Below are 13029 nucleotides of genomic sequence, written 5' to 3'. Positions count from 1 at the left end.
GAATGATGGAGGCCACTGTGTCCTTGGGGACCTTCAATATTGCAGAAATGTTTTGGTACCCTTCCCCAGATCTATGTCTTGACACAATCATGTCTCTGAGCTCTATGGACAATTCCTTCGAACTCATGGCTTGGTTTTTGCTCTGACATACACTGTCAACTTTTGGAACTTATATTTTTAACATATAGAAAACATATAGAAAACATCTAGCTGCAGATAGCTAATTCTCCTCTATGTGTTTTCCCCTTGCTGCTAATAAGCTCTTACCAATCAAACTAAATTAATAGACAACATCTGGTTATCTGACAGTCTATGCATCAACTATTGTATTAGAGTCAAGCTGTGGTTATTTTATTTATTTTCCAAGACAAGTCAGTTCAGAAAAAATTCTTATTTACAATGACAGCTTAGGAACAGTGGGTTAACTACCTTGTTCAGGAGCAGAACGTCATATTTTTACATGGTTAGCTCAGGGATCTGACCTAGCAACCTTTCAGTTACTGGCCCAACGCTCTAACCACAAGGCTACCTGCTGCCCCAAGTCCTGCCAACTCAAAAACTGCACAATAAATGTATAACCAAGGGGGAACTAGTGCATTTCTCTGAGAAAAGCTGCTTCAGTTTTACTAATCTTCCAAAACACTTGAAATTCTTGTAAAATCATTGCCATTTATTTGATCAAATAGACTCTGAAAGGGTAGACATGCAGAAATTCCTCTTGTCAAAAGTCTTGCTGTTACAAAAGTAGTTCTTCATGCAGCGTAACAGGTCACAGGTTCTTCTTGGTGAAGCGCCTGAATGGCTTCATCATTGCTGAAAAGACCCTGACAATCAAGGATCGTTTTTTGACAGGCTGAGATATGGAGGGAGAAACCTCTCCAACTGGAGCTAGAAACACAAGAGAAATGGATGGGGTAAGAGAGAGAGAGAGAGAGAGAGAGAGAGAGAGAGAGAGATGCAGTATAGTAACGTTGAAAAATAACAGTGCTATGAGTTTGGTAGGCATACCTATGTTTCTAACACACACCTAAACAAAACTACAAGCTATAGCAGAGCTCTAAAGTCCTTACCTATGCAATGTCCATCAGTAGAGGGAATCTCAGTCTGTTCCTGGACTGAATGGCAGTCCTTTTTGTTTCCTCTCTTGGAACGCTAACAGAAGAAAGGTAAAGAAAATGAATAAAGAGAATAAATAAATAAATGGAACACTTCTGAATCCAAGGCAACAATTTAGTGATTAATAAAACATATTTATCTCATGTATTTGTCTTATCATATCAATAACATCAATAACATCAGCACCTAACTGGAACCAAAAACAAATGCTAACTCCCTGCTATACCTTGAAGTTGATCCTGAGTTTGGTCATTGAAAAGCAAAGGAAGCTCCTTCTTGCTTTCTGCTCAGCCCCCCTCTCTGTCTCAGCCTGGTCTGATGGGTTTGTTGCAGCAGAAGCTGGTCTTGACGCCTCCTTGCATCCCTGTACCAGCTGCTGGGTCAAGGACTTTACCAGGACTCTGTCAAATGCAGGGTCCTGGGAGGAAATAGCTGCTTGCAGGGTGTTATAAGAGCCAAACTCCTCCATGAGGTTTTTATGTACACCTCTGAACACCCTTTGGATGTTCAGGTTCTGGGAATATGCCTGTGTCCTGGAGAATCTAGATGCAGCACAGAACTCAGACAGGACTTGTCTGATGAGTTGCTGAGATGTTTCTGTCAGATCTGCTACCTGTTGGGAGGGTCCATCTAGGGTTGAGGGTCTGATCTCCGATAGCAACCTTATCACCAGTATGGTGACAAAACAGATGCCATCATCTTTGCTGGAGTCCATCAAGTACTGCAGTGGGAATGCAGTGGCACTGCTGATGTCCGGGGTGATTAAGAGCTCCCTCAGATGGCCAGAGCTGCTGGGGATACACTCCTCCTTCTCTTCAATGTCAATCCCATCTCCCTTTGGTACCAAAGAGGTTCCCTTGCTGGTGAAAGACGGAGTGGAGGATCGAAAAGAGGCTTTAGCACTCGGTGGTCGACTGCTGTCAGTCATTGGACTGTTACGATACAGGGGTTCATCTGTGTGTGCCATCATCTTTGTCTTTAGGTCACTTGAAGAAATCTCTGGTATTTTAGAGACCCTGGTGTCGATGCAGGAGCTCCTGACGATGGGGCAGGTCAGATCAAAAGGCACTTCGTCAGGGATGGGAGTGCCAGGGAGGTTGATCTCTAACTCACACTCTGACCTAGGACTCTTTGAAGAGCTGGACAAGGAACTACGACCATTTAAAGAAGTGGACAAAGATGAACAGGTTCTAGGGATGTCTTGGCAGACTTGTTCACTGTCATTCTCACTTTTCTCAACCTCCTTCAGCATAGTTCCTACCATATCTTTGATCTGAAGGAGCTCCCTGGAATCCTTCATTCGTCCCCCTAAGTTTGAACTTTCACTCTGGATAGCAACCAGGATTTCCCCAAGGGTCTCTTTGGAAGAATCATTTTCTGTCCTTTCGGATCCGGGTGGTTTCAGCCCTGTGAAGAAATTCTTAAGTGTGTTCTTCATACTGACACAGATGGTCTTAGCTGTTGACCAAAGCTTCTCCTCTGATATTTTAACACTCAATTCAGTATCATCCAGTTGGGAGCCCCGTGGGAGCACTGCGAAAGTCTCCCACTTCTTTCCAGTAGCACAGTGTCAGTGGACTCATTTTTCTGGAAAATAGTCGCCATTCCTTTGACAAAGGTTTCCACTAATCCAGAGGACATGGAGGACATGGATTCTGAAAGGACATGGATCTCTGATGGTGAGCTAGATGATAAGCCAGCCTGCAGACTTTTCTGAAGACCAGTATGGCTGATCTCTGTGATAAAGGAATGACTGGATCTCATCAGCACTTTACTCACTGCCTCTTCTGCCTGAGTCTGGAAGTCATTGCTAGAGAGCTTCTTAATGCTCTGAATCAGACTAGTAGAGGACTCTGTGATTCTGACACTCTCTTCTGAGCTCAGTTGAGAATATTGAGTACTCACGCTCAAGTCTTCATTGGGTGAGGGTGACTGGGAAATAGTATAGTCATCGAGCTTTGATAGGACACTATCAACAAACCAACAAGCCTCTAGGGACTCATCAGATGAACTGACAACGGCCAAGGATTTACTCTCCACTTTTGATAACTCTGACTTGTAGATGGAAAAAACACTGCTAAGAACTTCTTGAGTACTGGTATCCAGATTGGAGAGACAGAGAGCTGGTATTGGTTGGCTCTCACTGGGAACTCTACTAAGTTCGGTGCTGGGTAACTGGACCTCAACAGTTGAAACAGTTGCCTTTTCCAGGGTGTATGAAGACCCTGAAGAGAAGCATCCTTAGCCACACCTTCTTCTCGAGCGGATAGAGTTAAAAGGTCCCTCAGCTTTGCTCGTATACGGCCGTAGAGTGTGCGGGCTAGAGAGAAGGTTATCATCTGTGAAGATCCTGTTTTGTGGTCATTTACAGGAGCTGGCCAATCAACTGCTTCACATGTGCCTTCAAATGATGCTATCGTCTCCATGCCTCCCACAAATGCCTTAACAATCACTGTGGCAGTGGAGGTTACAGGTGTCAGGGCTGTGCAGCTGGTATTTAGGGGAGCTTCAGTAAGGCTAGGAGCAGCACTAGAAGGCCTAGAGGAAGGAGCCATGCCAGAAGAGCTGCTGACTTTCCTTGTAAGGATGGTGCTCACCGCCTTCAGGGCTTTAGACTGAAAGTCGGGGCTAGAGAGGGTCTGAATCTTTCTGGCCACCACACTGGTAGAGGATCCAGTCTCTTTGAGAAAGTGAGTGGTCCCTTCTTTCCCAGATGGACACTCAACATCAAGGTCACATTGAAGATTGGTCAGAAATTTAGACCCCAAGATTGTCATCTTCTTGGCCAGATCCAATAGGATGTTGAAGTCCTGTGCCATTTTGTCCATTGTGCCGACAATGGCATCCAGCACATCATCGGTCACAGGGTCCATGAGGGGCTCGATAAACCCTACCCACTCTGGCTCAGACGTTTGGCTCTGTAGCTCGGCCAGGATCTGCACCGAGACTACCCGAATGACCTCCTTGCCTGCTGCTATGTCCTGACTGTCCATAGGGGGCAACTCCCGAGCTGGCCTGAATGGCCACTGAGAGGCCAGAGTTAAGCTGGTGTACTACCTCTCCCACGATAGCACAGCTCAAATCGGAGGAGCTGGAGGAGGTGGGGTTGGAGTGACCCTCAACCAGGGATATCAGGAGGCTCTCTTCCGTTACCCCAAAAAGAGCCTTTAGAGGCTCCTCCATGAGGGGAGCCTCTCTAGTTGCAGGCAAGCTCTGCAATGAGGTCTGGGACCTTGAAGATAAACACACAATCACCACTTATGCCATGCAAATGTGACCAACTGGTATCTAATCTGGGTCATTAGTGAGCCTGATAACCAAATTAGAGCACTGATGGTTTACTTCTCATACCACCGTAGTTCTAGAAGCCTAAAGCCAACTGACACGATTTTTGCCTGATTTTTATGTTTGTACGACATCAGAATATGATTAATTCTGAAAGGCATGTACCTGATCTATTTATTCATAGATGACTTAATGGCTTACCCAGTTAAAAATGACTTTCACCTGGACCCACCCACTCAGTGGCAACATTTCTGACCAGAACTTAAAACTACAAGGTGTGAATTCCAAGTTAATAATTTATGATAAGTATGGGTCAGGTCTTGCAATTATTAAGTTGAAATATTGCTGTGAACGTACCTCTTAGGCGAACAGCATGGTGATGAGGTTCTGCGAGTGGATTTATGGCGGCACCCTGCACTGCCATTCCTCCTCCTCTCCTTAGTCCAGTAGTTCATCTCACTGGTCAGCAGCCTTTTCTCTCTCTCATCCAGACTGCCTAAGGAATCCTCAGACCCTGTCAGAGAGCACTGGGATTCTGGGGAGGTTGCCCCACTCCTCAGGTTCACCCCCATGATACGAGCTAGCGCTGGTAGGAGAATCCGGAGGGCTGTCTGGGTCACGACTTTAACAATCTTCAGACACAGCATGGAGAGCTGCTCGAATGTGAGCTATGGCCAACAAACAGAGTAATGTTTTTGTCAATCAAGCAATTCCATGACACCATTCCCTATATAGCGCACAACTTTTGACCAGAACCTTATGTGGAGAGACTTACGTTATTTTTCATGCCATGCTGAATCACTCTCCATTGGCTAGAGAAAAGAAAAGAAAGGAAACATATTTGACCTGCACACTGGTATTGAGTTAGTGGAGTCACTAGATAGCCATGTTAGGGAAAATAAAAGTGTATTTAATTAAGCTATTAGCAAGTACATGTGACATTTTGTTCTTGATTTACAGGAAGAGTTAGGGGTGTGGTTACAGTGATGTTAGGTGTAGTGTCTAAAATCCCATTTGTGGTTAGAAGGTGCACTATGACTATAAATTCAGAGTTGTTTTATGTGAGGTTGGAAAAAGACATGGGACTTGCTCATCAGTTAGACTCCTCAGGAAGGAGAGGAGGATTGGGGCACAGCATGTCTCAATCTTGAGAGAAGGCATTAGAGTCCTCTGAGCCTCCTTCTCCAGCTGCTCAATGATAGATCCCCTTTCCCGGAAACCACACCCGGGTGTCTGAGAAGACTCTGGGAAACCGCAAAGAGAAATCTAAAGTTGAATCTGAACTTGATCCCTAATTTCCTTCACCTTTAGTGATTTGATTGCACTGGACAGGTAAAAGCACATCTCTCTGCGGGCCTCCACTATATTGCTTTCACCTATATAGATACTATCTTCTCAGATCAGTGCTGATGATTTTGAACACAACCTGCACCCAACATGAAGTAATCTCGGACCTGCACCAATGCTGCTGTCCTCCTCCACGGAAGTCTTCTTGGCACGGCCACTGGACTTACGTTTAGCCTACATGACAACAGATTATAGGTCTCATAGCAGATCTAAGGTCAGTGTAGCGTCTCCTCCTAATGCTTTAAGGCTAGGATTTAGTGATGCCTAAGTAGGCAGAACATGTGTAAAGGACAGCATATGTCTTACCTTGCCTCCAGTCCTGTTCTTGTTGGTCTCATGTGTCTCTGTTTCATCCTTCATATTCCCCACAACCTTATTTTGGTCATCCGGGGGATCCTCCCATTTCACGCTCTGGTGGATAAATGAGAGGTCAATATCAGTCCTAGGTTGTGACTTTGTGAAACAACTTATTCGCTCCTATTTTAAACAAAACAGCAATAGTGGTCAGATTTCAGTCCATGGATCAAACCAGTGAGACCTATTGCTTTGGTAGTGACCTACTATATTGTTAGTAATTTCTCCTCTAAACTCAAAATAGGCTAAATGAACCATACCTTGCTGTCATCTGACATGATGTGTAGCTTATTGTTGTAGGCTGTTTAGAGGAAATACTAATACCTCCTTTGAAAAAACATCAGTGAACCATCGGCAGACAACTGAAGTGAATTATGCCAAAGCATTGTTGAATACTCGATACCGATTGGCTCAAGCCAGGGCATTCTTCAAAGATGTCATACACACATGATGTCACAATTAGGCCTAAGTCTAATGTCTATATGAACTGTCAATGTCATTAGAAAACAGATCATAGCTTGTCAAAGTTCTGCAAAACGAAAATATTTGTAAGTGCACGTTTTTGCGTTTAATTTATGGTTTATCAAGCATCCGTATTCATCGCCATGCACAAAAACGTAACTCGCTGCCATCCATTAGCTATAATTCTGAGGTTGCAAAACTGCAAAACTAGGACATGCAATAAATTATAACCACTTGCACCTAGAATAATTTAAAATCAATGATGTTCTAGGGGGCTTGAACTATTTCAGCACTATGGAGCTGTCCGCTGCATAGTGCTGACACGTTTCTTGGCGTCAGGGGACCGTGCCATGGTGCTGAAATGTTTCGAGTCTGGACAGCACCTGAGACCACGGCATGGTGCTGAAATGGAGCAGGGCTCAGTTCTATGGGTATCTCATGCGGATTTTTCTGCTAACCTATGTATAACGATACTATAATTACATTATTTTCATCCATCCGTCAACACAAATGGCATGTCAACGTTTCCCAAATAATAATGCAATGAAGCCAAGCCGAGATGTATGGTTCTTCATCCAGAGGACGAAGCACCATTGTATCATCTAAAACCTTCAGAGAGATCCCTTAAAACTGTAGTATACATTCTCCACATCTGTTCTGGTAGCTAGGTTAATTTAGCGAGACATGGACAAATCCAACACATAGCGTTTCTACTGAGTCCTGCTTAGAGGTGACTGCCTGTCATGTTGCTAGTTGTAATGACGCTTTTAAAATAACAAAAGGTATTTGTAATTGCTCTGGGAGCTAATTATTGCAGAGCCCAGCTACACATCCTGCTCGCTGGGCTCATTATGGACAGCCAATGAGCAGTTCAGGTGAAAAAGTCAGCCAGATCTGATCTCTATAACATACATGATACTAGGATCCTATAGCAACCTGTCGGCCTGCCCAATCCTCCATTAGCTCGAATGCTACACGCGCAATATGTTATACTAACATCCCACAACAATTCCCCAATTGGAATTACTTGCCTAAACTTCCAATCATACTTATTTTCTAATATCAACCATCGTTTCTGCACTTAAGGCAAACTTGCCATTAGAACAAGATGGAATTAGGACAACTGTAAAGCTCGTTAAACGTAGGCTAAAATTAACCTTACCTGGCTGTCGTCAGCCATTATGTGTAGCCCGTTAATTAAGGCTCTGCGCCTCTGATACTGCAGCTGTTCTAATAGGCTACTGTAGCTGTTCTGTAACTGTTAAACTAGTCTAATCTAATCGTATCCCTCGAAACCCCGTCAGTGAACCGTCCTCAAACACAAAGAACTGATGTCAATATGGACATTAACCTTCACATAAAGATATCAAATACATGACGTCAGATATGCCTAGAAGTATTGTTGACTTAATCAGAATACATATCATAGTGTCACAGTGACTGTTGGCATATCAAACAGGAACATGGATTTTGTGAAATCTGTTGTGAATGTATAGTTTTTTATAATTGTATAACTGCCTGATTTTACTGGACCCCATGAAGATACTGTAAAAGGGGATCCAACAAATACAAATACAAACCCAATGCAACATGATAACCATGCATCAACTTGTTTTGACATAAAACATCAGTTCTGATTCTGATGTAAACCAACAGACCTTGATAAAACATCATCTGTTGATCTATTTCAAAGTTTCTGGTGGTTTCTAAGCATTCTACATGTGTTGGGGAAGGAGGGTGGGATCTCTCCAGAGCATCTAATTACATCAATCATGTCTTGCCATGCATGTGATATGAGATAATGTTATGCACCACGTAAATATACATTGCCTAAGGCTGCAGTGCTGTACTCCATGGAGACAGTGCTCAATGTTCATTTTACATGATGGATAGATCAAATCAAATCGAATCAAATTTTATTTGTCACATACACATGGTTAGCAGATGTTAATGCGAGTGTAGCGAAATGCTTGTGCTTCTAGTTCCGACAATGCAGTAATAATCCAACAAGTAATCTAACTAACAATTCCAAAAAAAACTACTGTCTTATACACAGTGTAAGGGGATAAAGAATATGTACATAAAGATATATGAATGAGTGATGGTACAGAGCAGCATAGTCAAGATATAGTAGATGGTATCGAGTACAGTATATACATATGAGATGAGTATGTAAACAAAGTGGCATAGTTAAAGTGGCTAGTGATACATGTATTACATAAGGATGCAGTAGATGATATAGAGTACAGTATATACGTATACATATGAGATGAATAATGTAGGGTATGTAAACATTATATTAGGTAGCATTGTTTAAAGTGGCTAGTGATATATTTTACATCATTTCCCATCGATTCCCATTATTAAAGTGGCTGGAGTTGACTCAGTGTGTTGGCAGCAGCCACTCAATGTTAGTGGTGGCTGTTTAACAGTCTGATGGCCTTGAGATAGAAGCTGTTTTTCAGTATCTCGGTCCCAGCTTTGATGCACCTGTACTGACCTCGCCTTCTGGATGATAGCGGGGTGAACAGGCAGTGGCTCGGGTGGTTGTTGTCCTTGATGATCTTTATGGCCTTCCTGTAACATCGGGTGGTGTAGGTGTCCTGGAGGGCAGGTAGTTTGCCCCCGGTGATGCGTTGTGCAGACCTCACTACCCTCTGGAGAGCCTTACGGTTGTGGGCGGAGCAGTTGCCGTACCAAACGGTGATACAGCCCGCCAGGATGCTCTCGATTGTGCATCTGTAGAAGTTTGTGAGTGCTTTTGGTGACAAGCCGAATTTCTTCAGCCTCCTGAGGTTGAAGAGGCGCTGCTGCGCCTTCTTCACGATGCTGTCTGTGTGGGTGGACCAATTCAGTTTGTCTGTGATGTGTATGCCGAGGAACTTAAAACTTACTACCTTCTCCACTACTGTTCCATCGATGTGGATAGGGGGGTGTTCCCTCTGCTGTTTCCTGAAGTCCACAATCATCTCCTTAGTTTTGTTGACGTTGAGTGTGAGGTTATTTTCCTGACACCACACTCTGAGGGCCCTCACCTCCTCCCTGTAGGCCGTCTCGTCGTTGTTGGTAATCAAGCCTACCACTGTTGTGTCGTCCGCAAACTTGATGATTGAGTTGGAGGCGTGCGTGGCCACGCAGTCGTGGGTGAACAGGGAGTACAGGAAAGGGCTCAGAACGCACCCTTGTGGGGCCCCAGTGTTGAGGATCAGCGGGATGGAGATGTTGTTGCCTACCCTCACCACCTGGGGGCGGCCCGTCAGGAAGTCCAGTACCCAGTTGCACAGGGCGGGGTCGAGACCCAGGGTCTCGAGCTTGATGACGAGCTTGGAGGGTACTATGGTGTTGATTGCTGAGCTGTAGTCGATGAACAGTATTCTCACATAGGTATTCCTCTTGTCCAGATGGGTTAGGGCAGTGTGCAGTGTGGTTGAGATTGCATCGTCTGTGGACCTATTTGGGCGGTAAGCAGGGTGTCAGGTAGGGTGGAGGTGGGTCCTTGACTAGTCCAGGGTGTCAGGTGAGGTGGAGGTGATATGGTCCTTGACTAGTCTCTCAAAGCACTTCATGATGACGGAAGTGAGTGCTACGGGGCGGTAGTCGTTTAGCTCAGTTACCTTAGCTTTCTTGGTAACAGGAACAATGGTGGCCCTCTTGAAGCATGTGGGAACAGCAGACTGGTATAGGGATTGATTGAATATGTCCGTGAACACACCGGCCAGCTGGTCTGCGCATGCTCTGAGGGCGCGGCTGGGGATGCCGTCTGGGCCTGCAGCCTTGCGAGGGTTAACACGTTTAAATGTTTTACTCACCTCGGCTGCAGTGAAGGAGAGTCCGCATGTTTTCGTTGCAGGCCGTGTCAGTGGCACTGTATTGTCCTCAAAGCGGGCAAAAAGTTATTTAGTCTGCCTGGGAGCAAGACATCCTGGTCCGTGACTGGGCTGGTTTTCTTCTTGTAGTCCGTGATTGACTGTAGACCCTGCCACATACCTCTTGTGTCTGAGCCGTTGAATTGAGATTCTACTTTGTCTCTATACTGACGCTTAGCTTGTTTGATAGCCTTGCGGAGGGAATAGCTGCACTGTTTGTATTCGGTCATGTTACCAGTCACCTTGCCCTGATTAAAAGCAGTGGTTCGCGCTTTCAGTTTCATGCGAATGCTGCCATCAATCCACGGTTTCTGGTTAGGGAATGTTTTAATCGTTGCTATGGGAACGACATCTTCAACGCACGTTCTAATGAACTCGCACACCGAATCAGCGTATTCGTCAATGTTGTTATCTGACGCAATACGAAACATATCCCAGTCCACGTGATGGAAGCAGTCTTGGAGTGTGGAATCAGCTTGGTCGGACTAGCGTTGGACAGACCTCAGCGTGGGAGCTTCTTGTTTTAGTTTCTGTCTGTAGGCACGGATCAGCAAAATGGAGTCGTGGTCAGCTTTTCCAAAAGGAGGGCAGGGCAGGGCCTTATATACGTCGCGGAAGTTAGAGTAACAATGATCCAAGGTTTTTTCAGCCCTGGTTGCGCAATCGATATGCTGATACAATTTAGGGAGTCTTGTTTTCAGATTAGCCTTGTTAAAATCCCCAGCTACAATGAATGCAGCCTCAGGATGTATGGATTCCAGTTTGCAAAGAGTCAAATAAAGTTAGTTCAGAGCCATCGATGTGTCTGCTTGAGGGGGAATATATACGGCTGTGATTATAATCAAAGAGAATTCTCTTGGTAGATAATGCGGTCGACATTTGATTGTGAGGAATTCTAAATCAGGTGAACAGAAGGATTTGACTTCCTGTATATTTCTGTGATCACACCACGTCTCGTTAGTCATAAGGCATACGCCCCCGCCCCTCTTCTTACCAGAAAGATGTTTGTTTCTGTCGGCGCGATGCGTGGAGAAACCCGCCTACTGCACCGCCTCCGATAGCATCTCTCCAGTGAGCCATGTTTCCGTAAAGCAAAGAATGTTACAGTCTCTGATGTCCCTCTGGAATGCTACCCTTGCTCGGATTTCATCAACCTTGTTGTCAAGAGACTGGACATTGGCGAGAAGAATGCTAGGGAGTGGTGCACGATGTGCCCGTCTCCGGAGTCTGACCAGAAGACCGCCTCGTTTCCCTCTTTTACGGAGTCGTTTTTTTGGGTCGCCGGCTGGGATCCATTCCGTTGTCCTGGTTGAAAGGCAGAACACAGGATCCTCTTCGTGAAAATCATATCCTTGGTCGTACTGATGGTGAGTTGACGCTGATCTTATATTCAGTAGTTCTTCTCGACTGTATGTAATGAAACCTAAGATGACCTGGGGTACTAATGTAAGAAATAACACGTAAAAAAAACAAAAAACTGCATAGTTTCCTAGGAACACAAAGCGAGGCGGCCATCTCTGTCGGCGCACATGTTATTAGATGCTACTCCATTTCATACAATCAATCATCAATCAATCAGTACAATTTATTTATAAAGCCCTTTTTACACCAGCAGATGTCACAAAATGCTTATTCCGACACCCAGCTTAAAACCTCAAATAGCATGCAATGCAGATTTAGAAGCACGGTGGCTAGGAAAAACTCTCTAGAAAAACAGGAACCTAGGAAGAAACCTAGATAGGAACCAGGCTCTGAGGGGTGGCTAGTCCTCTTCTGGCTGTGCCGGTGGAGATTATAAAGTGTACATGGCCATTAAGGACAGATCGTTCTTCAAGTACTGTAGTTCAAACATTCTTCATAGATGACCAGCAGTCAACAAAATAATGTGGTTATAGAGGGTGCAACAGGTCAGCACCTCCGGAGTAATTATCAGTTGGCTTTTCATAGCCGAACATTCAGAGGTCGAGACAGCAGGTGTGGTAGAGAGAGAGAGAGAGAGAGAGAGAGAGGGGGAGAGAGAGAGAGAGAATGAGAGAGGTGGGGGAGAGAGAGAGCGAAGATCGAAACAGCAGGTCCATGACAAGGTATCACGTCTGGAGAACACACATGCCTCTTCATGTGATACATGATGTTTGGCTGTGCTGTGCTAAGTGTTATCTTATGGGTTTGGTGATTGTTCTGTGTGAAGCCGTATTCTGCATTGCATCATGGAATGTGATGTGAAATCCCTGGGCCTATGGCTGTTGAAGCTACTCCACTGCACTGCTGCTCCACTGCACTGCCCTTCTCCCCCGATTGCTCAGTTTGGCCTGGCGGCCAGCTCTAGGAAGAGTCTTGGTGGTTCCAAACTTCTTCCGTTTAAGAATGATGGAGGCCACTGTGTCCTTGGGGACCTTCAATATTGCAGAAATGTTTTGGTACCCTTCCCCAGATCTGTGTCTTGACACAATCATGTCTCTGAGCTCTATGGACAATTCCTTCGAACTCATGGCTTGGTTTTTGCTCTGACATACACTGTCAACTTTTGGACCTTATATTTTCAACATATAGAAAACATATAGAAAACATCTAGCTGCAGATAGCTAATTCTCCTCTATGT

General features: G+C 44.8%; 2 protein-coding genes across 2 annotated transcripts; both read right to left on the bottom strand.

Moving 5' to 3' along the window:
• Window positions 1-379: 379 nt before the first annotated feature.
• Window positions 380-2627, bottom strand: LOC112248406. Its single transcript, XM_024417393.2, has 3 exons — window positions 1343-2627; window positions 1071-1152; window positions 380-888 (listed from the first exon to the last, which is right to left on the bottom strand). Exons 1-3 carry the CDS (start codon window positions 2552-2554, stop codon window positions 770-772), a joined length of 1413 nt encoding a protein of 470 aa, XP_024273161.2. The 5' UTR covers window positions 2555-2627; the 3' UTR covers window positions 380-769.
• A 1371-nt stretch (window positions 2628-3998) lies between these two features.
• LOC121846351 lies at window positions 3999-6222 on the bottom strand. Its single transcript, XM_042320496.1, has 6 exons — window positions 6055-6222; window positions 5856-5922; window positions 5492-5645; window positions 5177-5213; window positions 4759-5069; window positions 3999-4348 (listed from the first exon to the last, which is right to left on the bottom strand). The coding sequence occupies exons 1-6, from the start codon at window positions 6106-6108 to the stop codon at window positions 4021-4023; spliced, it is 951 nt and encodes a 316-aa protein (XP_042176430.1). The 5' UTR covers window positions 6109-6222; the 3' UTR covers window positions 3999-4020.
• Window positions 6223-13029: the final 6807 nt, after the last annotated feature.

This window comes from Oncorhynchus tshawytscha, linkage group LG04, assembly GCF_018296145.1.
Source record: "Oncorhynchus tshawytscha isolate Ot180627B linkage group LG04, Otsh_v2.0, whole genome shotgun sequence".
NCBI lineage: Eukaryota > Metazoa > Chordata > Actinopteri > Salmoniformes > Salmonidae > Oncorhynchus > Oncorhynchus tshawytscha.
Note: the sequence above shows the minus strand (reverse complement) of the source record. Positions and strands in the feature narration are given on the sequence as shown.